General features: G+C 41.6%; 1 protein-coding gene across 4 annotated transcripts in view; it reads right to left on the reverse strand.

Moving 5' to 3' along the window:
* Window positions 1-24460, reverse strand: part of CACNA2D2 (calcium voltage-gated channel auxiliary subunit alpha2delta 2) — a 544797-nt gene that overhangs the window by 508027 nt on the left and 12310 nt on the right. For 2 of the 4 annotated variants that reach the window (XM_079964402.1, XM_079964401.1), the window contains exons 2-3: window positions 13778-13831; window positions 941-1022 (exon numbers count right to left, since the gene is read on the reverse strand). In XM_079964402.1, the coding sequence (XP_079820528.1) occupies window positions 941-1022; window positions 13778-13831 (136 nt within the window). The remainder of the gene's footprint in view (window positions 1-940; window positions 1023-13777; window positions 13832-24460) is intronic. The other 2 variants (XM_079964404.1, XM_079964403.1) reach the window with 1 other exon arrangement.

The raw sequence follows: 24460 nt of genomic DNA on the forward strand, positions 1-24460 counted from the left end.
CGAGTAAACAGCCAGGACTCTGACCTGCCTTTTTACCGGTTTTATTGGGTGCAAACTATGTATACAGTGCAGGAGTCCAAAGTTCATGTCTGCCTCAGTCACTAGCAGATTTCGAGAGTGGGTTCTTCCAGTTCCACACCCCCCCCCCTCAGCATAAGAACCTCAACACCCCCAATCTCCTCCTCTTTTCCTTACGTTTGACTCCCTTGCGAATACTAGGCGACAGAAGCTGCATGTCTGTTTCCCTATCAGTCTGCCTGGGAGTGGTGCTGGGGCTCGCAGTAACCTCTGTGAGCCTTTGCCTCACCTCCCCCCTCCTTTCCTCTTCCATTTCGCCTGAGGCTTCGCTCTCACAAGTCTCTGACAAGGTGTTACTGCTCAGCAAAGTAGGAGGCTCCCTGTATGTTTCTGCCTCCCTCTCCCCTTTCGATGGCTGTCCCCTGACAGGTACTTTGTGTTTTTATATTGTAACCCTTCCTGTGATCCTCAGGTGATAAATAAAAATAAATTAGAAATAATAATAACAAATTCATAAGCTTTTACTTTCACTCCTCCTTGCAAGTGTAAAAGAGGAGAGGAGAAGGAGCCAAAGGTTCAATAATGTAACAGGATACCATGTTCCCCCATTACATCTGAAGTGAATCACTGGGTGAGGTTGGAGTGGGCAAGAGGCTGCTGTCAGTGACTATATATATTAGAACAGTGATGATGTTGTCAGGCATATGTGATTGAAGTCTCTTAATAGCTTACAGATTGAAAGTAAGCACTGTGAGGTGTGCCCTGGTTGCAAGAGTGAGTCAAACACAGCATCACCCCAAGACTGTGGTGCTATATGAACATGAGAACCCAGACACCAATGAATGTCCATTATTTCTCCGGATGTAACCAGCTTTATCCAGAAATATTGTCACAAAGAAAGGAAAGAGAAGGCAAAACTTACCCGTTTCAGCTGATCAACACCACCAAATATCCTCATCACGCCATCAATCTCTTGCTCCAGTCTTCTGGCCCAATACTGCATTCTACAAGACAGGGGGAAAGAGGGCACACTGAGTCATTTAAAGAGGTACAAAAAGGGAGATGGTTGCAAATCAGTGCCCAGGGCTTAGCTTGTACACTCGCCTCCTGACATTCCAGCTGTGGGCAGAATACCAAGCATGCCTGACCTCCAAGATAAGGATGATAAGCTTAGAATGATAAAGCTTATCAGATGACCAGCTCTCAAAATTGTAAATGTACACACACAGAACAAAAAAGAAAGTCAACATAAAAACTGCAAGCTGCCTTTCTTCTCTGGTAACAAAAATTTAACACAGATTAGGAGGGGCAAACTGGTCCAGCTCCTCACAATAACACCTTGTCTTCTATGCCCAACACTCCCAATATCCTTCCTTCAAATAGCAAACTAAGTTGGATGATGCCCTATCAGTTCGGAAGCAAGCAGAGCCACGAAAAAAATTAAGATGCCCATGTGTGTAACAATACATATGCCAGACCCTCCAAGTCTCCCTATTTTCCAGGGATGTCCCTGGTTTATAAATAATAAATTATTATTATTATTATTATTATTTAGAGAAGCCATCCCGGTTTCTGATTTTATCCCGGAATGTCCTGCTTTTCATTAGGATGTCCTATTTTCATTAGAGAAATGTTGTAGGGTATGGAGTTACGCAATCCCCGAGCTGTCTATATTCAATGTTTAATTATATTTTTATATATGTTGGAAGCTACCCAGAGTGCTGAGGCAACCCAATAAGATGCGTGGAGTATAAATAGTAAAATTATCATTACGGAATGGGGTGTCCCTATTTTCATCAGAGGAATGTTGGAGGGTATGATATGCTTCTGAATTATAAGAAAGAAAGAAATTTTAAACCTCAAACTGACAGGAACTTGTGAGCTTGCAGAGTGATGATGGTAGCTGAGCCATTGGCAGGGGGAGGGAGGTTTGACATAAGAACCCAAAAGTTAGGCCGACTGTGCGAGTCTATCAAGTCTATGATTGAGAGCAGCCTAATCACTAAATGTTTGTGTGTCAGTGGTGGGGCAGGGGAGAAGGAAAACAGAGGACAGGAAAAGAAAAGTTGCTGGTTGGCCTTGACCTATAAAAGAATCTTTGGGACGCAGGTAGTGCTGTGGTCTGAACCACTGAGCCTCTTGGGCTTGCTGATGGGAAGGTTGGAGGTTCGAATCCTCACAATGGAGTGAGCACCCATTGCTCTGTCCCAGCTTCTCCCAATCTAGCAGTTCGAAAGCACAGCAGTGCAAGTAGATAAATAGGTACCACTGTGGCAGGAAGGTAAATGACGTTTCTGTGCTCTCTGGCTTCTGTCATGGTGTTCTGTTGTGCCAGAAGCAGTTTAGTCATGCTGGCCACATGACTCGGAAAGCTGTCTGTGGACAAACACCGGCTCCCTCGGCCTGAAGTGAGATGAGCGCCACACCCCATAGTTACCTTTCACCGGACTTAACCATCCAGGGGTCCTTTACCTTTACCTTTCACCTTTTATAAAAGAATCTTTATTAAATGTCTTCCCCTTTCCCATTCTGCAGACCTGAGTATTCTGTGCTCACTCCCTTTATTCCTATAAAAATGTTCCAGTTTGGCTAGCAGTGATCTAGAACTATACCACACAGGAAGAAAGTCTTGAAGGGCAAGGAGAAGTGTTTGATATCCCTTTAACATCCCTCTGGAGAAGTCTGAGCCATTAAGAAGAGTACTGTTCTTAGTGAATGTGGATACCACAACATGCCATATATACCGTAGTTGCACATAATTAATTCAGACTTAGGTTTGGTCCACTGGGACTTGCCATAAAAGGTTGCAATTTATCTTAGATTTGTCAAGGGGACAGTGACCCATGTTTCTTGAGAGTGATTTTTGTTTTCTTTAATCATTTGTTACAATGTTGGGAGGGGTGGCTATTTTAAAAAGCTGATCTGGTGTTTATGTTTGTGTGTGGCATACAATTAAAATATACAGAGTAGAAGCATGTTGTTTTTAATATGCTGATTTGGGGGCTTTAAAATGCACCCGTGTACAGTTTCCTTGAGATGCAGGAAAACAAGGCTTCACAATCCATTGCACTGCAGTAGACAGCAACAGATTTTGGGCTGCCTGTAGCAGGATTGAACATCTGGTATTTCCACTGAGATTTATCTACCTGTAGAATCTATGTACATATCAACATATGTCTACCTCTTGCCTTTCTAAGAACACAGATTGCTATGTCCGATCAGGTCATTGGTTCACCTTTCCTAGTATACCTTTGTCCTTGAAAGTCACTTCTAGACTACCCAATGCATGTTAGTTTACTGTATCTAATTATATGGAAGACCACAAAAGAAGCAGCTTTTTTGGAGGATTAGACTGACTCAGTGTTTTTTTTTAATGATATCATTAGTAGGTTCACTCCTTACTAATTTTAAGTTCCAGGCCCCACAGAGTTTAGGACAGCCAGTCCTTGCTTTATTTAGGGGGGAAACTATACTCACTTCTCTGTTTCCAGAACACACGTGAGAGGTATTCCTAATGGTGGTGGGGTGGACTTAGTTAGGCAGGATTATCACTCCTCACCTGCTTTCTCCTCCCGCAAGATGTAGATGCAGCCACAGCCTTCTCCCTCTTTTCTATTACTCATGCTGTAAAGACCATCAGAATTCAGTCTTCTGCCATTTCATTTTTCTGTAAATCCCTCTATTACAGAGATCCTTGTGCAAAGTTTGTAGTGCACAAGGCTCTTGAGGGTTGGGCCAGGTTGCAGCCACCAAAGTCACCAGGTAGGAGGAGGCTGGTCACATTTGACATTTTGTTCTTGGTGCGCAGCAAGTTAAGACTTGTCTGCTGGTCGATTTATGAGGCAAGACTCTTTGAGGCAGCCTTTTCTATAGCACTTTTCGGTGCACTGCATGTGGGTGAAGTGGTGCTGGAGTCAGCACAGGGAAGGGCTCCCAGGGGCTTGCTTTTGCAAGACGTTCAGCTTTCTGATGCTGAGCTGGTGCTCACTATTCAAAATTCCAAAAAGGACCAGGTGGGCAGAGGTGCCTTGATGAGGCTGCCTGCCACTGGTAAGCCCGGCCCTTGTCCAGTGAAGGATGCCAAGAAATATTTGTCAGTTCGCCCACCTGGGGCTGGTGCCTTCCTGATCCACGAGGATGGGTCCCCATTAAGGAGGCATCAACCAGAACCTATGCAACCACTCACCTTCTGTAATCAATAAAGCTGTGGCCTAAATTCTGCCTAAAATTTGAGTCAAGTGTGGATTTATTTAGGGGGGAGGTCTCTGGGTCTGAACACACAAATGAGAGAGAAAGGCTTATGAAAAAGTGAAGTGGGAACATGTTTTGAATTATGGGGGGGGGGGATCTGTAATCAATTTGAGTAGTTTATTAACTACTGCACCATGAGGCATTTCTGTAAATGTTGAATGACATGTTTCCATATGAAGTAGAGAACAGTGAATCTCATGACCAGGATTCAGATATTATCACTTTACATAGCAGTAGCAACACACTGACAAGATTACTATTATTTTAGTTATTATTTCTGTTCGGTCTTATCTGACCTGTCACCTAACTCTATACCTATGTAATGTACTTTACATTTTATGGAAAGTGAATAGTAAAGAGGAAAAGGACAGAAGCTGCAGATATGTCATTATGTACGGGTGGTTTTCACTCTATGACAAATCTGTACAGAGAATATAATACATGGCAATCACTGCATTTTAGGAGTATGCCTCCGGTGGTTTTACAGGGCTGAAGAAACCACCATTCCTTGAAATTTCTTACCATTTTTGCAAAGTATCAAATACCGGTATATGAAGAAAATTATCCAGAGTGGGGCACTTTCCACAACAGGCCATTGACACAGATGCAGGTCTTGTGGTTTTAAGGTTTTAAAAAAATCTTCTTGGGATTCCATGCAATGCTGTGCATGCAGAGTTCCAACCATGCAGATGGTCCTCCAGCTCTCTGGAGCAGATTCTATGGGGGAGGGAGATGGGGAGGGATAGTTATGTTGTGCAAGTGGAAGTCATCTGAGCTAGTGGAACAGCAGCAATGGGTACAACCTTTGATAGTGTATTTAGCGCCAAGGTTTGCTGGCAACTTTTAGACAACTACCATAAAAACCAGTTAGAAAGCTTCAGCTGTGTCTAGATTATAGAAGCATTTCCCCAAATTTAAACAGATCTGCAACCTTTTGGGTGAAATATACCACCAAATTTGTCTTGAAAGCCCACTGAACAAGCTTGTAAAGTCAAATATAATGTGAGGCCCACGTAGGACTCATAACCCTGTACATTGCCAAAATGTCCATCTAGCCCAGCATCCTGCTTCCCACAATTATCAATCAAATGCTTCTAGGAAACACACAACAATGATATGAAACAATGGCCCTCCTCCACCACCGTTTGGTACTGACACCACAGAGTCAGCTCAATAATGAACTTTTACTTGTGTTGAGCTGGATTTGTCGGCTTCATTCCCTATCATCTTTCAACTTGCCTCATCCTCAGCTCAAATGTATCCCATGGAAATGCTAAACAAAAGCTAATGCTCAGGAGTAACCATGCCAACCACCAGGGCCATCTCCATATTCTACCAATTGACCAGGACTTTGGTAGGAGCACCAGCCATGCTGGTTGGTAAAAAAACAATAACCCAAAACAACATCAAAGCTCTCTGGAATCCATCAGACTCCATTCATCTCTGGGGTGAACATTTACCTCCATGAATCTTTACCTTCTTTACCTTCTTTCTTTACCTTCTTTCAGTTATTGAAGATTTCCATTAATGCATTTTCCTCTTAATACTCCTTCCCATTCCCACAGAAAGGAAGAATGTGAACAAGTATCTTCTAGGGCTTCTTCTTCTTCTTCTTTTTAATCCGTCCAGTGGCATTTCTATTTTAATAAAGTCTTATGCCATTTGATTTGATTTTGATACTCCTTGATTTCCTAAAGTAATACTCAAATGGCTTACTCAGAGGTAAGCGGAATGAAGACTGCAGCCTAAATTACTGTGCAGTCTGAAAGTGAAGGAGGGAAATAAAGAGCCACTAGTTGGGATAAATTTTAATAATCTAATGGCTCTGCTTGAAGCCCAATATTATAGGCGAGCCATTCTGCTTGCTGAAGATGTCTCACCTTTCCCATGCCACACCTCTTCAGGTGAGGAAAACTTCTTAATTATTATATCCTTGGTGACCCACAACACTGAGCGAGTGTTAAAAGCCACAACAGTGGTCCGTACCCTGTTCATGAGTCACCAAGGTTCGTGTGCAAGTCTTGATAATCACAGTTACAGATAGGTAGCCGTGTTGGTCTGCCATAGTCAAAACAAAAAAAATTCCTTCCAGTAGCACCTTAAAGACCAACTAAGTTAGTTCTTGGTATGAGCTTTCGTGTGCATCTGAAGAAGTGTGCATGCACACGAAAGCTCATACCAAGAACTAACTTAGTTGGTCTTTAAGGTGCTACTGGAAGGAATTTTTTTTGTTTTGATAATCACAATTCACCTGGAAAAGTGCCACAGGATGCTCACTTATTCCTCTTTCCTATTCCCATTCCCTTTCGCCTCAGATTCCTGCCAAGTGGCCAAACCAGCTGTTTTAAACACCAACACTGACTGCCTAATAACCTCCCTGTTCTTCACCCTGCACTATCCAGCAAATTTCAGTGCAAGGCAAAAATTACTGCTTGTTCACGTTAAGGCAACCAGCAAATCCTGTACTTATATCAAAAAGAGGGCAGGTTGGGTGACAACTGGAGACTAAAGAGGATGTCCCCAAGCAGTGATGCTAGTATACAGCCCCACGCTTGCACCCTCCCCATCCTTCTCCCTGCCCCACTCATAATCACAATTTCACCTGGACCTCTCAATGGGAAAGCATCTAGCAAAATAGCACTGGTACTGGCTGTGAACTTCTGTTGTCTCTCTAAGAACAATGAGATGACAGTAGGCAAAACAACATTAAGTCCAGCCTCCCAAAGCTGGGTGAATACACTTTCACATTCTGTAGCTAACTTTAGCCATGTACAACTTTATTTACATTTGTTTACCACAAGTATGCAATGCACTCTGATAGAGAGCCAATTTTAGGGAAGCAAGCGAGAGGGTTCATGGAAAACAAATTTCAAGCCGGAATACTGATGCGTTTGCTAATGTAGCTAATCAAGGACCAAAAATACCATATAATAGGTACATATTCAAAAAATGTCCAGTGCCAAACCACATAGTACCATATAGTGGATACTTAAGAATACAATAATAGCCCCCTGGACCAAGCCAAAGTCTTGTCTAGTCCAGCATCCCATTTCCAACTATGGTCAACTATGGTCTAGAAAGCCCGCAGGCAGGACATGAGGGCAACAGCACTCTCCCACAGTTGTTACTTCACAATGGTAGAGGCACACTGCTTCCCAGTCCAGAGGAAGAATATAGGTATCCATATTCCAGTTTGGATTTTCCATTTTTTTAGTTAGTCAAGTTAATGTATATGCCACCTTTTCAGAATGAGCTTAATAATAAATTCAACATTACAAGTACACAAGCATTGGACAAAATGAAAATTTGCAGGCCATAAATGAATAAAACTGGAGGGAGAGAGGTCTTCTCAGCAGGTTAGATGATTTACAACTGGCTTCCTCACCTCTACCCCAGAGAAGGCAGACATCAAGAAAAGGAAAGTGGTGTGAGAATGAATCCTCTTCTCCAGCATCCAGGAAGTTCCAGCTGCTGGTGCTGGCCTCACTAAAATGCTGGTGAATTTTTCATTAGGGGTTTCTTTGTGTCAAAAAATAAATAAATCACAAACTGATGTGAAAAGGTGGAGAACAAACGTTAAGATTGGGGAAAGTGAGAAAACGAGAGAAAATGAAACTGATAGATTCACCCATCCCTAGTCATCACTTGATGACTCTTTTTCACTACCAATCTCTCTCTCTCTCTCTCTCTCGGCAGAAAGTCCACATGACTGGCGGAATTTGAAGGGAATGAAGAGACAGCATTTCTGGAACAACAACGATTACAAATTCTATTAAAAATTTAGAAATGCCGTTTGCAATCTGGCAAAGGATAAAGAATTACTGTTTGAAAGGTCCAATTTTGAAGACTCAGAATGCTGCTGGAACTGTGAAACACAGATGTAAAAGCATAGGAATGTGGAATATTTTTTTTAAGTGAAATGGCAGAGAGAGCACATAATAGTCTGAAAACCTTATGCAATGCTTTCTAGAGGTTTGCTGCTGTGCTCTGGGCCCTCCTGGGTAGTTCCAAGATCAAGGGAAATAGGGGCAACTGTGTGGTGGTGCAGTACTCTCAGAGAACATTAAAATGATGCTCCATGAATTCAAAAGGAGTGGGAATAATGGTTAGTAGATGAAAGCAAGCGGAAAACAGTCCAAAATTGAACCAGAGTTGGCTCCTGGTCTAGAGAGCTGTGGCTGGCACTTCAGAAGGTTGAGTGCTTCATGGTACATAGTGAGGCAAATAAAAGGTTGGGTCACCCAGCTGATGACACTAATCTGACTCCATGAGGCAGTGGCAAACATCTCAGAAGTTGGCAGGTAGTTTACAGCAGGGAAGAGAACTTCTTGATGCTGCCGTTAACCTGAGAAACAAATTGAAGAGAAGGGGGCATAAAGAACGGATGTACACTACTATTCTCAGGTTAGGACAGACATTTGTGTCTGTAATAGTTATGCTGCCACCTTAAGTTAAATGTATATTATGCTCTTCTTGTTCCGTGTGTCTTCCATTGTCTCCTGAGACAGACGGATGCCAACCATTGTTCTACATATGTCATTCATAAGCCATATTGAGAGAACTTTTGTCTTTAAAGGGAGTATAACAATATTTTAAACAAACAGTCCTGCCCAAAATCTGGGTTAACCCTTCCCCACACCACATGCAACTCAACTTCTTCTATTATGCACATAATGTACTGTTTTGTAAAATGCAGCCAAAAGAAAGGGTATTCCGATGCAGGCTTAATGTTGGGGAGCACTCTTATTACAAAATGTGCAAGCCAGTAACAGCTTATTCAGCATTTGAAGAAGAAGTTCCACGTGGTATTCTTCATTATTGCTTCTCTCTTTTTGCTCAGCAGCTTCTGTGGCTCCTGGAATCTAAGCAAAAAGGGGGAGAACTGAAGAAGGTGCACTTCAATCATAATAGTGGGAACAGGGAGAGAGAGAAGTGGTGTGTGTGTGTGTGTGTGTGTGTGTGTGTGTGTGTGTCAAGGAGGGCATCTCATTAATCGCTTGAATCATCTATGGAATTATAGCTGGATGAAAACAAGGAAATTGGGGTCAGACATATTTAGAAGTCTGCCATCCTCAGCTTCTTGTGTTAATAGTGACATATCCAGGCAAAGAAAGAGAAACCCAATAGCCAGGGCTCCCAGATACCTTGAAAGACAACAAGCTAACAATCACACCTGCACTGAATGACCAACAGCGTTGGCTGTGACATAGCATTCTATTTCATTCAATGGCCAAAACCAAGCTAAACAACTTTCTCCACGCTAGCATACTACACTTCACATTAACTGTTCATGTGTATGTGTGTACTGAGCACATACAGGTGCATCATATCACACATCTGAGTTTGCTGTTTTTTATTAGATCACCACAACTATTGCCATCCTATTGCAAAGTGTACACCCACACCCAAAAAGGAGTAACAAATTCACAGTGTAATCACAGTGAACATGTGCAATTAAACCGGTTGCAAAGATGCAAAGCAATAATGGGATGCAACTAGGAGGGGGGTGAATTGGTGTCCATGCTACTTTCTAAGGTGTGCACTGATAACTTTGTTTTGTCCCATTTCCACATTAATTAATGAAAATACTTGTTTAAATATGCAAAAAAAAATAAATAGATTTATAGGCATGTGTTTTCTCAAAATACTCATTTTAAAACATATTTTATCTCAACTTTTCTGTCAGGAACTGCTTCAGAACATTCCAGAAGTGTATAAGCTGGCAGGTAACTGCATTCTGATCTGCACATTAGTCTGTGAGGTGAGAATAAGGTCAATTCATATCAGTTTTTTCAAAGACTGAATTCCTCAAGCATCCCTACATGCACCATGGGAGATTTGCCATGACATTCTATTTTACTCAGTGTTGCAGAGAATAAGATGCAGAAGGCATTCTAATTCATTTCTGTTTCCAGTGCCTCCTCCCTGACTCATGCTGTGTATGATTGGGGCAAAGATGCATGCAGACAGTAATTCACTAAGCTGATATGTGTTGGCCAATCCTATAGGGAAAGTCCCACTGTGTTCAATGGGGCTTAGTCCCCAGCAGGTTGCGTAGTGTTGCAGCCTTGCTTTTTATTTAACCCATTTCTATGAAGGAAAACTTTTTCCAATATTCACACAATTCACTACTATTGCATTATAATTCAGCAAATGGGATATCCACTTCAATGTTCCTTCCCAGCATCATCATGCTGTTTAGGCAACAAGGTCAAAGCTGAAGTTGGTTTGGACTTTTTTAATAGCTTCATTTTGTCCCATATAACACAGACACGGAACTAGTCACAAGGTGTAGTGTGAGGCAAGTCTATCGTTGTATACCACACTATAAATTCAATGCATCAGTTCTATAAATCCACAAAAGCAATGAGATTGTGAGTATGGGTGAAGCACCATCAGTGTGTATGTACCAACATGATGAACCATGAAGCTTTCCCAAGTTTCCTGGGAAGTGAACTCAGTAAGCACAGACCACAAATAAGTAGGACCAGGCAAGTCTGAATTAATAAGTGAGGAGGGCACAACTGTATAGTACTTACTATCTGAAAAGAATTCTCTATCCATTTCAGTTGCAACTCACTCAGAACCTTTGCATGCCTCAATGTGAGTCAGTGGCAGAAGCTTATTTCAAAGCTTCCATCTATGCATTATTTTGTATTCTTATGAGGACAGAGCGGTTGAAAAGATGCCATCTCCTCTGAACTCTCCGGATAAGAAAGACTGGGGGCTCTAGGATAGCACATCTAATGGAAGCTCAGCAAGAAGCTTGAATTATTAAGGCACTAGACTGTTTGTTTGTTCTGTGTATAATCTGTAATTCTCTCTGGAGGTGGAAGAGGAACAGAAGGGTCATCACAGAAAGGAACAGCATGAGAAAGCTAAGTAATCCGGAAGAACAGCCCAGTTACTACTAAGATAGGGCCTGGGAATTTATTGTCTCAGACAAGATAGGAACACAGAAGCCGCTTCTTGCAGAGCTAGCCAAGAGACAGAGCTGGCACTGAACGAGCTGGCAAAAGCTCAGAAGTCATGGCAATGCCTGGCAGATGATATTACTTTCTTAATCATTCTGCTGGTCAGCTCTTTTGCACATCTATAATGATGTCTGTAACTGTGGCAACAGAAAGTTACATGGTGATGCAATTGTTATAAAAGACAACCTGGCTGCTTGCATGATGCAGTCAACAGAGAAAAACTGGGAATGCAGCACATAAACTGGAGGTGATACCAAGAAGAAGAAGAAGAAGAAGAAGAAGAAGAGGAGGAGGAGAGTCTGTGTTTCTTCTTGAGGAGCAAAAGAGGGAAAGGATAGTTGCAAGATGGAAAAGGAATATCACAGCACAGAACTTACCAAAGCATGAGATGGTTTTCATTAAAACAAACAAACAAACAAACAAACAAACAAACAAACAAACAGAGTCAAGTTTAACGTTTAACTAATTAATTAATTCTTACATTTTAAAGTGCAGTGAAACCTATACAAATGTTTAGGTGTCAGTTTGATAAAGATACAAAATAGATCTTGGGCACAGAAGGAGTTTCTGGTGTACAGAATGGGACTTCTGCAATACTGATAGGCCCTGTCCAGCAGTCGTTTGCTGTTCTGAACACTTCAGCCAAGGAAGGCAAATGACTGAAAGTTAATTATTGAAAAAAGCACACCCTTACAGCAGCTCCTAAAGTACACCAGATACAAACACACTTCCAGCATCTACATAGCTGGCTTTAACTTTTTCTGGTTTGTGCTTGGCAGAGTTGATGCAGCAGCAGGACCATGCCCACCTCCAGGGCTTTTGTACCCCTGTCTGATGGAGTACATGCATGCAGCCTGAGACTTCTCCTGTACCTACCCTGTGCTTCCCTCTTCAAGCCCCTGCTGTTTGTAGGAGACAGCTGAGTAGGGTACACTGGCGAGAGCCAGTGTGGTGTAGTGGTTAAGAGCGGTAGTCTCGTAATCCTGGGGAACCGGGTTCGCGTCTCCGCTCCTCCACATGCAGCTGCTGGGTGACCTTGGGCCAGTCACACTTCTCTGAAGTCTCTCAGCCCCACTCACCTCACAGAGTGTTTGTTGTGGGGGAGGAAGGGAAAGGAGAATGTTAGCCGCTTTGAGACTCCTTAAAGGGAGTGAAAGGCGGGATATCAAATCCAAACTCTTCTTCTTCTTCTTCTTCTACAGTGGGGATTTGACTGACCTGCCCCTCACCTAAACAGCCTCTTCTTCCACTTCAGACACATCCTGTGCCCCCCACCTTCATCTCTGACTGCTTGGATCTTTCCTGCTCCCTCCACCTTGGCTCCTGCCTCATGGGTAACACCAAACCCACATAAGTACCTGGCCCTCTTTCCTATGTCAGCCTCCAGCTCCCCTGCCTCTGTCACACACCTGTCAGAGCCCTGCCAGTCCCAGGCATTGGTGCTCTAAAAACTTCTCTTCTTCCTTTGCCTTTATTACAGCAGACCCAGCTTTTGTAAAGTTAGGAAAATATTTCAAGGATCTGGAATAACATGGGCAAAAGAGTAAGAATGATATTTCATTGATATGACATTATGCAGCTTTTGAAAAATTAGCATAACTGATGCTGATTGCAGAACTAGGGAATTCTACTACAGAATTCTAAGCTTGGTGACTATACAAGAAACAAGCTTCACACACAAACACATAAGAAACAACTCAGTAGCACTTCCAGCCAGTGAGACTACCTGAGCTTCCAGTGACAAAGTTTGATCCAGACGCACACCCAAACTGTGAGCCTGCTCCTTTAGGGAGAGAACAATTCCACCTAGGGTTGACAGCTGAGCAGTTTACTCGACATGAGAACAACTCACCCACAGTGCCTCCATCTTGCCAGGACCCAAGTGGTTTTCAGGCTAGCATCACTCTATGGTGGCAGTCTTTCAAACACTTTTTATACAGAGGGGGAAAGATATATCCTGCCAACTTCCGCTTTTTAGGCAAAAAATTGGCCATGTGCAAGGACACATGGAAGTAGACATACTTCAGCTAATTTGGCATGGAGTATCTCAAGTAGTTACTTAGACTTCAAAATGCAAATCTCCTCCAAAGGCTGAAAGATATTCTGTGTGTAAAAAGGCTAGCAGCAAGAGAGAACTAAAGAAGACATTTAAGTACAAATTTCAAAGCAGTGGCTTCTTGCATGGGTTCGGTATATGGTTTCAGCAGTCTTCTGGCCACTTTAAGTGACTGGGTTGTATAAGCTTCCAGTTACATTAACCCACTGGCTGTGTTGTGCTAGTTTGCTTCTCTCCCCCCCCCCCCCCGCTTACATATCATATATTCCTGGGATACTGAGTGCCAACCTGCTTGATGTGTCCTTTGTTAATCTACCAACTGCTCTCCCCACTACTGCTTCCCTGAAAAAAGTTTCTGACTCCTAAGAACAGCATCATTAAGAGAGGGTGGTATAATCATAGTTATTATAAAGCACTTAGCAATGTTCACTCAGTTCTCTCGATAGCCAAGCATGCAGAACCCTGTCATTTTACATACAGGGTACTTTGTTCCAAGGAGAAGACTGTAGGATTGCTACTTTCCAGAAAGTGACTGTGGAGAGAGAGAAAAGGGGAGGGGGGAGAAAAACAACTTGCTGAATATTTTGCTATTAGATCACTGCCATTTATGTCAGGACTATGGAATCTCTGCATTATGTAAGATAGCATTTAATATCAGTTTAGAGAAATTAGTGTTTATCACCTCATCATCCTCCACCATGGTAAAAGGTGGTGGGGGTGGGTTGTTAATATTTTCAGTTTACTTTGCCCTCAACTTGGGCAAGTTTTTCACCTTCAAAGTAAATGCAAACAAACAAACAAAAATGGCCTGTCCCCAAGTAGGACTGTGAGCACAACAGAAACCAAGCTTAGCCCATCATACCTGGCAAATAACTGGACAAAACCAGATACACAGAAGCCCAGAATGCTAATTTTTAAAGGGATTCCAAGGATTAGGCAGCTCAGAGAACAGCCTGTCCTCCATATGGGTGGATTTTAGCCAAAGCGGGCCCACATAATTTGGTGCCTATATCCAAATGGAACATGCCAAACAAGAATAGCACACTGTTCCATCTAAACCATTTTCTTGCTTCCCACAATAGCCAACAATGGGGAGACATGATTCTTCTCCTTTTGTCACAGAGGAATGCTGATGTTGTACATAGATAACAGGATGAGGATCTTGTGGATACAGATGGCTCTTTTCCAGAATCCATTCACTATGGAAATATAAGTGCTTGCTATGTGTGGTGCTCAGCAATCTCAACGTTAGAATGGTCACTCCCATTTTTGGGAAGACCAAACACTAAAATAAAGAGTGCTGTGGCACCTTGGAAACTATCTGATTTAAGTTAATTTGAGGGGAAATTCCCATTGAACCCAGTGGGACTAACTTTTGCTTAGGATTGCACTGTTACAGTGGCATAAAGAACTGAGGTGTATTGCATCAGATACATTAATCAAGTTGAGTTTGTGGTAGGTGTGCACTGTACTGGCCTGAATATAGGTTTCACTTTTTTTCCAAATTCTGACCGTGAAAACTTTAAGTGTGGCTTAAATTTGCAACCTTACAAAAACTGGCTTTTATGATATCGCTGCAGTAAAATGGAATGGGCTTGAGTGCCTGTGGAATTTTATTTTATTTTATTAAATTTTTATTAGGAATTTAAACAAAACATATTATCTTAAACACATATCATCCTTAATCCCCCCCATTTTCCCCCTCCCCTCCCTCCCATAAAACAACCCACCCTCACCACCCCACCCCTGACTTCCCTCAGTTCCAATCTCTGGTTTCTCTATAAAAGCTATTCTCTGCATGTTACAAAGTTGTATGAATCCTTAATTTGTCTAACTGGTTGTTATCAATAAAAGTTTGTGAGTGTTTATTCAAAATAGTGTCTGTGGAATTTTAAGGGAGTGGCTTATATTGGGGCATTGTCTTTTTTCCCTTTTCCCCCTTTGAATTTTAAAGGTGCGGCTTATATTTGAGTGTGGCTTATATTCAGGCCAATACGGTATATGTACAGAATAACATGAAGGAAAGCCATCAAAATGGGAATAAGATAGAACGAGAATGCATAAAAGAGAAGCCAGTGCTCTAAATATGAAACTATAAAGTTTCTCAGGCGCAAAACCATGAATATTGCACAGTTGCCATAGATGTGAGGGGAAACATATTTTGTAGTAAAATCCACCTATAAGACTGATTCAAACTCTATGAAAAACAGTACCTCTAAAGACAGCTTAAGCCAAATGTTGTGTGGATTGCCAGGATGCACCTGCTCACTATTCATTCTTGACATCAGGCCAACATTGGTAAATTGATTTGAAGCTGGCAAGAACAGGCTAAAGGATCATTCCAGCTGCATCTCTTGTTGGTCTTCTAGCAAAATTGCTTACATTAAAACAGTCTCTAAAAATGAGACCAACAGACAGTTGCATAAATGATGTGAGGTTACAAAACATGCTTAAGGAAAACTTACAGATGAACCAAGTTGCTTCCTGTTGTACAATGCTTGTATGGTTTTGGTTTTTGTAGGTCCAAATGATCTGAGAATGTGCACCCTTTCATATATATTTTTATCTTTGAGAATCCCCACTTCTTGGAAAGAAAAGGGACCTTGCTATTCTTCATAATGAAAAAACAAAAACAAAACCCTGCTGATCACTACCTTGCAATCATGACATGTCTTCCTTGGATCCAATCAATGCCAACAGACACTTCAGAGGACAAAAAGTAGACCTTCTGCATAAGTTAGATATAAGTTGTTAACTCAACACTACGTGTAAGCAAGACACGCACTTCTGTTGTGCAAATAAAGGGGGGGAATAATCTATTGAAAAGTGGTGCCCCTCCAGATGTTGGTTAACACCCATCAGCCCCAGCCAGCATGAGCAAAAAAGTAGAGTACGATTTGCAAATCTGTACTGTTAGATATAATTCTCTCTCTCTCTCTCTCTCTCTCTCTCTCTCTCACACACACACACACACACACACACACACACACAATCTCAGTATTGCTTAAGATGAAGGTAGTAAATGGCCACAGTGACAAATGCTTACCACAATCTAACCATCCCTCAAACTTATGAAGCTGTGGAGTCTCCAAGCAGCCCTACCAGCTGGGCAGAGAAAACTGAAAAGGAAAAGAACTTCCAGAAAAGGAAATTTCTTCCTCTTATTGGCCACTGGTCCACCCCACTCTCACTTACCCTCATACAGTCCCACTCCCCCCCCCATGCATATATGCATATGCACGTGCACAGACACACACACATACACACACAGACAGACACACACCAAATGCTCCACAGGCATGAACTCAATCAAGGAGAAAAGGGGATTGGCAAGTGCAGAAAAAACCTTCCTTTTCCCAGAGTTTTGCTCCAACTCCAGCCACATTTCCACTCCTAGCTTCCTGTCTGATGCATCCTCCCCCTCTTTGTGAGTGGTGGAGATAGTAGAATTTGGATAATGGCCATAGCTATTTGTTTTCAGAAACTTGACTGCTTCAATCTGCTCTAGTCACACTTTTTTGAAAAGCTATATATAAGTGACTTATTGTGCCAGAAGGTGGATTCATCCAGTTGCAAGCAATGCAATGTGGATATACAATATCAATACCCCAACATGCATGTGTGGATCCACATCTGATGTACACTAGTAGTTCCTGATTCAGTAAGCAATACATGCATACTTATTTGGATGTTACCAGCTGTATTGGGACAGATATCTGGGAAAGTATATGGAATTCATTTGCACAAGAGGTAGTGATCGCCACAAAAAGGACACTAGGTTCCCATGGAAAGGAATGAGAGGCTGAAGACCCATGGATTCCTCTTGAGGTACTGAAGATATGTCATTCAGCAGTACTAGCTGCTGCCAGTGTTACACCCCCTCCCCACTGCCAACTTACTCTGCAGCTCAAGAAGTAGTGAGAAGTCAGGAAAGGGAAGTAAAGGAAGATCTGCAGTCTCTCTTCTATTATGCAGAATGCATCAGTTTGCTTCACTGAATAACTCCCCCTTCTACCTAGTCTCCACATGACTGCTGGTGTCTTTCAAATTTGACATCTACTAGTTTTTAATCATAGTAGTCCTCATAGGCATAAATCCTAGGGGCTGAGGCAGTCCCCCCCCCCAATGTATTTTTGGAGGGGCCCAGGCCCCTTCAATTTTCAGAGGACGTTCAGCTCTGCCCCCTGGCTCCTTGCACAGTTGTGCATGCAACGTCACATCGGGCCCCTTCAATCCTCTGGAGAAGCTGGTAGTCCTCATACCACATTCGTGTTTTCCAAAAGATCCAAGAGCTTTTTGTTGTTCTTCATCACACCACTGCTTTGCTTGTCCCTTTCTCTCTCTTATAGCTCTTTTCTAGTTGTACATGTTTCCCTCCTCACTTCCCCAGTACATTTATTAATGCTACAAGCACAGGGAAGTCAATGGGGAAATGGCTGCAGACAGAAAGAAGGTCTGGTTTGTACAGTCACATAAGAGCATTATAAAGAAAAGAAAAGAAGTCTGGTCAATGTGCTACGTGTACAGAACTGCTGTTTTCTTGACTCATAAATCACTCCCATGGGGGGAAAGCTCTTAATGCCACAGAATTTAAAACCGTAAGCATACGTGATTTGACTTAAATTACGGAACTTCACTCCCTTTCAGATCATCACATTTTTTCTAAAAATAAAATAAAAGCTTTACCAGGTTCTGAATAATATCATGACTTCTTAAAACTGGGAAGTTAACACGAACCCACTTTTATAAAGACCATTTCAGTCTGAAAACATTAGCTTATATTGGCAGTATCTGCTCTGGAATTGATTGTGCCAGAAGCTGAATGATCAATGCTGCCATTTAAGTAAAATGAGAACGGGGTTTTGGAGGAAGGAGAGAGCGTGTTCTGCTCCCTCTGCTTTCCTCCCTTGCAGCCAACAGTGACTCAGACTCCTCCCCCTCCAAGCCAGTGATTCAGACTCCTCCTTCCTTCAGCTAGGGTGAGTAATTGGCTGCAATCAAGGACCAGAAAAGGGAGAGGAGAATGGGAAAAGTGACTATGTTGAACCTATTGGGTTTCATATGATTATGAAAGTAACTGGATGTTAAATGTGAAAGACTGCAGGAGCAAAGTGAGATGATCCAAAACCAGAACCATGATTCAGGCAGTGGAATCCAGACAGAGAGTTGAGAAAAGGCAGGAAATTCTGCAGAGGGGCCCATGCATAGGCAGGGGGCCATGGGTGCTCTAGCCCCCACAACATTCCCCATGACAGGGCTGGGCACCCACAAAGGTTTGTGTCAGGGTCACACACTCTAGGGTGGGGGGTGGCCATGAGAATGCTGCCTCAGCAGGAGCCTTGGGTGGCGCTGCCCAGCCGAGGATGTGGTGGCAATGCTGCACTGTGATGAACAATAACCATTAGCCACACTCATGTAACTTGTGTCATTTGTGCTATGCGAAGCTCTGAATTTGGGACTGGAGGGTGGGTGGTGTATTTTGACCTCTGCTGGTTGAAGGAGTGGGGATAACCTTTCCTAGCGGGTCTTAGTTGATGATACAATCACACTGTGAGCCAGGTAATGCAGAGTTAAAGCTACATAATTTGGAAAACTGTGAGGGAAAGGTATCAGCTAATTCGTGTGATAATCTGAGAAAAAAACTCAGAACCCCCATATGTTTTGCAAATTTATTAAAGACTCTATATCCAATGTATCTATTAGGAGCAAACTGCTTTTCTTTCAAGACAGATTCTTAAAACATAGTTCTTTGCTTCCTCTTTCCTAATAGATTAAACACGCATACACAGACAAAACAAGGATAATTTGTTTCTATTTTTAGCGCTAACACTTTCTTTAAACTAATAAAACCAAACAAACCTTTCTTTTTAGAGAGCCCAAACACCTTGTTCAGATAATATTCTGAGGTTTCTCTTTGTTTTCGAGAAGACAAAATAGATTCTTAATATGGTCCTTTCATGATGGTTCGTATGACATCATCAACCCTTTCTATTTAGAATAATGACTTCTTCCACACGCCAAGAGATTTGAAATTACCTGTGAAATATATTTCCCTAGGCACAGGCTCAAGAAGCATGTAAATTACCCAGCTTAATGGCCTCTGGAATTTCTGCCTCTCTCTCTTCCTCTCTCAGTCACACATTCTCACACAAATCAGATATGTTCAGAAAATATCATAGGATCCATGCTAAGAACCAGGTGAGTATTTGATGGGGGATAACAGTTGTGACACTCCAGTTTCCCCAGGAAAACTCTGGCTCCCTACGAGGCTAACATAAGCACATCTAGCCTCTTAAAAAGAGAAGGATAACCAGATAGGAAATAGAACCATCATTGGCATAAACTGTGTTTCTTTAAAAACACTTCCTGAGGGGTGTGTGGGGCTAGCCATATTTTACACAGTGTGCAAACAGCCAAATGTAAATAGCTTATGTTGCACTATTCATTTAATTTACATGATCCTAATATTACAGAATGTTAAATAACACAATATGTAGCCTCGCTCTTCTTAGCGGCATAATGAAAGAGATTGTGCTGAACTCTATGGGCCATTTTAATTTGGTGATTAGTAGGGACTCTCTGTGGGTACCCCAATAATACGGTGAATTGGGGTGATTTGAATCATGATCTTATGTTCCAGAGTTGATTACACCTAAAAAGGCATCTTGAGGCACACCGGGAACCTCCCAAGCTTTCACATTGCTCTGTGGTCTCAGTTTTTCCAAAAAGTTGCCTCCTTTCTTTTCTAAGAAACAAAACCAAACTGACTGGGAAAAGGCCCACAGGTTGAGTGTTGAGGGGAGGGGGAATTTTGATGGCTATGTCCAGTTTTTAATCACAGTGAATCATTTTCTGAAGTCACTCCACTCATGGCGATTTGGGGGAGAGATACTCAAGTAAAAAAAAAAATATGATTTTTTCTTCTTCTTCACATAGGTCATAATTCTTCCCCACATTTTGACTGTGAGAGCAGGGTGCAGGTGGCTGACTTAGACTACTGGGGTGACCTTTTTCTTCTCCAATTGTTTTTCCCCCAACAGTTAAAAATCAGCTCACTGAAATTTGGCAGCCTTCATCCATTTAAAGGGGGCAGCCATGCCTGCAAGTTGCATCTAATTTTGGCAGAATTTTCTTTAAGGTAAAAAAAAAAAAATTCTTTAAAAAATAAATAAACTGCATGAATACTCCAGATGGATCTGCCTGAAATTTGGTAGGCTTAATCCACATGGGGGAGGGGGCTCAATTGTCTGCAAATTTCATCCACTTATGTGAAAAGAGAAGAAAAGGTTGGTTTTAGATTCCCGGTGATAGTCAATGAAGATGAAACAGAGGTTCATATTTAATAGATTGGGTTTCGACCCAAATAAGAAATCAAATTGGAATGATATGGAGTTAATCCAGAAAATGTCAAAACTTTCTCAGTTTAGAATTCCATTAACTAGATTGTGACAGTGTTCGAACTCCCATTGTTCTAAGCACATTTTATGACAAGGAATTTCATAAGTGTGAGGAGTTTCTGAGCTCTGGGCGCAGTACTGCGTCTAAGATTTCTGATTAAAACTGCAGAGTGGAAGGAAAGGAGGACATTTTTCTGCCTCCCCACTTCCAGCTATTCTCTGAAGACTGGAGAAGAGACCCTCTTAAGAATATTAGGGGGGTGGGCAGGGGAAGCATTAGACCATATGAAAAATGAACATAATATTGTAGCTACAGTTTGTTCATTTTCAGCTTTGTATCCTTCTTATTAAAAAGTGTGCCTAGACATTTCATTGCTGCACCCATAACCTAGGTTTAAGGTGCCACTTAGATCCTAGCTTTCATATCTCAGTTTCTAACACTGGATTATAATTATGGTAACAACGGCAACATAAACTAAAGCTTTGCATTTCATGTTCAGATTAAAACACTACATACAGTCTCACTTTTGGAATATGTACAGGTTCAAGGTAACAGCAGATGCTGAAATGGTTGTCATTGTGGAAATTTGTTGTTTTAAGTGCAGTTTTTCAAGCAGTTAAGAATTGCAGTGGAAGGAACTACAAATAAAGAAACTATATGCAAGGTACACTGGCTTTATTCCAAATACTAAACATGTAAATTGTGCACTTTCTATATTTGGATTACAATCTCTTGCAACCTTCAGAGTGCTGCAAATAAAGCACCTTAAAGATTAGAGCTGTATAGGTTAAAATATATAAACTGCTCAGTCAATTGTTTTGCTAACAAGCAAAACTTCTTCAGGACTTCTGAATTTCCAAACATCCACTTTTGGTGATCTTCTCCTACTCCCCTTAGTCAAATTTAGTAGTTACCGTGCAGTATGAAATTCACGGCTTTTCTTCAATCATCAAAAGCCATCATTATCCTGTGCACCCTTACTTGGAAGCATAGGCTCACTATCACTTTGAGTGATGAACTCAGTGGGACATTCCATCCTGAGTAAACATGCATAGGAGTTTACACCACAAAGGTGCCAAAGTTCAGTTCAGTTCAAGTCAATATCAACAATGCATGTTTTAAGCCTGGGCCTTCCATAATATTGATGGGTATCTTGGCTCTGGTGTTCTGACTATAATCGGGAATATTCCATTCCTGCATAGGCATTTTTCCTGAAAAAGTATTTAATCTGTTGACAACTATATAAAATCACTAACACAATGCAGGCAGCTTTCATGGGTCATGACACCAGGCAACAATATACCGGTACCTCTAAACCAAAGTACTGACAAAAATCCTTTATATCATAAGGCAAAAATAAGGCATGGACAGAAGCTCTAAAACTAAGCAGTCAAGATCAGGCTTTAGACTCCATCTAAAAAAGAACAGTGTCCATGGTTGACATCATATAGCACCTTCTGAGGCCCATGTTTCAACAGGTCCCCCACTGCTTAACCCCCCTGGCCCGCCTCCTAACTTTTGCTGCTTTTTCACCTGCCTTCTAAGTGTACAGGTCTGCAGGGAGAAGGCAATGGATGAGTAGAGTTGACAGTGCGAAGGAGATTGCCCACTCCATGAGACAGCCCCACTGAGATATCCCTGCCCAAAAGCCCCTCAAAACCTGGAGATAAGACAAAAAAAAGTCAATACTGCAACATAAGGTAAGACTGCTGGTGAAAAGATGGATATAATTATAGATGGAAGTAAGTAGATTAAATTGCTCACATGCTCATCTTGGCTGCAGGCACATCCTCCACTCATCTGTGATTCCCATATGACATGGCAGACCCACTTTCCAGTGAGAAGGCCATATGCTGACTTTCCCAAAAGCTGCTAAAGAGCAGATTTGTTAACTGGCTTTTTAATTTTATTTTTAAAGATGAATTCAATGTAAATAATCAGGTTCATGCACTGCCAGAAACTGGTAGAGAGTATTAAGTCAAAGATTCCGCTCTAAAATATGTACGTATGGATGCTATGCACATACTTAGGGTGTGCATGCCCCACACCATCCCCCAAATTCATCTTGCATCTGTGTGTTTTTAAAACTTCTGATGTTTCTAAGTTGTCCTGTGCTTCAGTCTATAATTTGGTTCCTAACCCACTCTGTCACTATAGTGGAAAATCTAAAAAGTGTTACCGTATTTCCCACTTTGGGCCAAAGTGGATGAAATTTACAGACATGGGAACTACTCTGGAGTTGATTAAGCATGCTAAATTGCAGATAAATAGGTCCAGGACCTTTTGGTGGGGGAGTAAAGAGAATTAACTTTTCTTTATAATTTTATTAAAGAAGAGCAATATAGGATATATATTTTTAATGAAGCTTTTAACTTTTTACATATCATATACTACTGTGCTTAATATCTAGAGCTCTTCATTACTTCACAGGCAACATTTTGGACAGTCTCACTTCTTCCAGAGCCTATGTATCTCAAGAAACATAGGAATAATAGAAAACACAGCAATTCTGTAATTAAAAACAGAGCAACAGTGACCCGAGTTATCTGTGGCTTTGGGGCTAAACTGACCCAGAGGGTGTTATTGACTCGATGGCCCTTGTGGTCTCTTCCAACTCTATGATTCTATGACATTGACATTTAATGCAACAGGGGAGAATACCCCCAAATGACTCTGGCTGGCCTTGCTATTGGCTCCCACACAAAGCTGATTAACACCCTTAGAGCATACCCCTCACCCACAGGTGCATTCTAATTCAAAGTAGATAGTATCTCACCTTCCACAGGAAATGAAACACATAAAGATAGCACTGTACACAAGATACCACAGAGCAAAGAGTAAAATAAATACTTTTAGCCAAGTAAGAGTAGTGGTGAAATCTAGACACTTTGTTCTGTCCCTTTTATAAATGACTTACAGTTCTACTTTTCCTCAACAATGCAACATGAGAAAAGCAAGCAGGAGGACCACAGATGAACTCCATGTGGGCTATATGCACCCTCACAAAGGAAGATTCAACTTCTGTTCCAAAAAGCATCAAACACAGCCATATGAATATGTCATGCAAATAAACGAAATATGACTACATTTACCGCTTTTTCATAATTATAGTTCTTTTACTCAATGAAAGAGGCACAAAAAACTATTGAGAGCACTGAAGCCCAATCTCTGCATATTCTGATCTAGTCCTATCCCTGATTTTGCACTGCTCACATTCAGCAATCCCACTTTTCTTACAACTATAAATCCTAAATCTGCATCGGAGTAGTGAAACTTCAGAAGTACTCAGTATACAGAGGACTATATTTGAATACCTGTGAGAAGTCATCCCTCCAAGATAAAGGCTATCCACTCACCCATCTACTATCCCATGCACATACACACCAAAGTTAAGACCTACATACAGAAAGTGGATTATATTTCCCCTTATAGAAGGAAATTAACAGAAGCCCAACATGAAAATCCTCCTGGGAACATTGTGAAATTTCAGACAGTCACAGAGCATTCATAGATGGAGATGTGTGGTGGCTGTTGAAGCTTAAATAATGTGTCTGTGAGTTGATTTATGAGGATTGTAAGTGTAAGTCATAGGTACAGACTAAAATTGTGCCTTGCAAAAGAACCTGGGATTTCTGATTTCTGTGGTCTTTGGCTATATAGAGAGACAATGCTTTACTCATCTTAAGTACAAATTGATCAAGACAAACAATAGTCACATTCAACATCAGCTTTCTAAAACATCCTGATGATTACTTGCCAAACA

Source organism: Podarcis cretensis (assembly GCF_951804945.1).
Source record: "Podarcis cretensis genome assembly, chromosome: 2".
NCBI classification, from domain to species: Eukaryota; Metazoa; Chordata; class Lepidosauria; order Squamata; family Lacertidae; genus Podarcis; species Podarcis cretensis.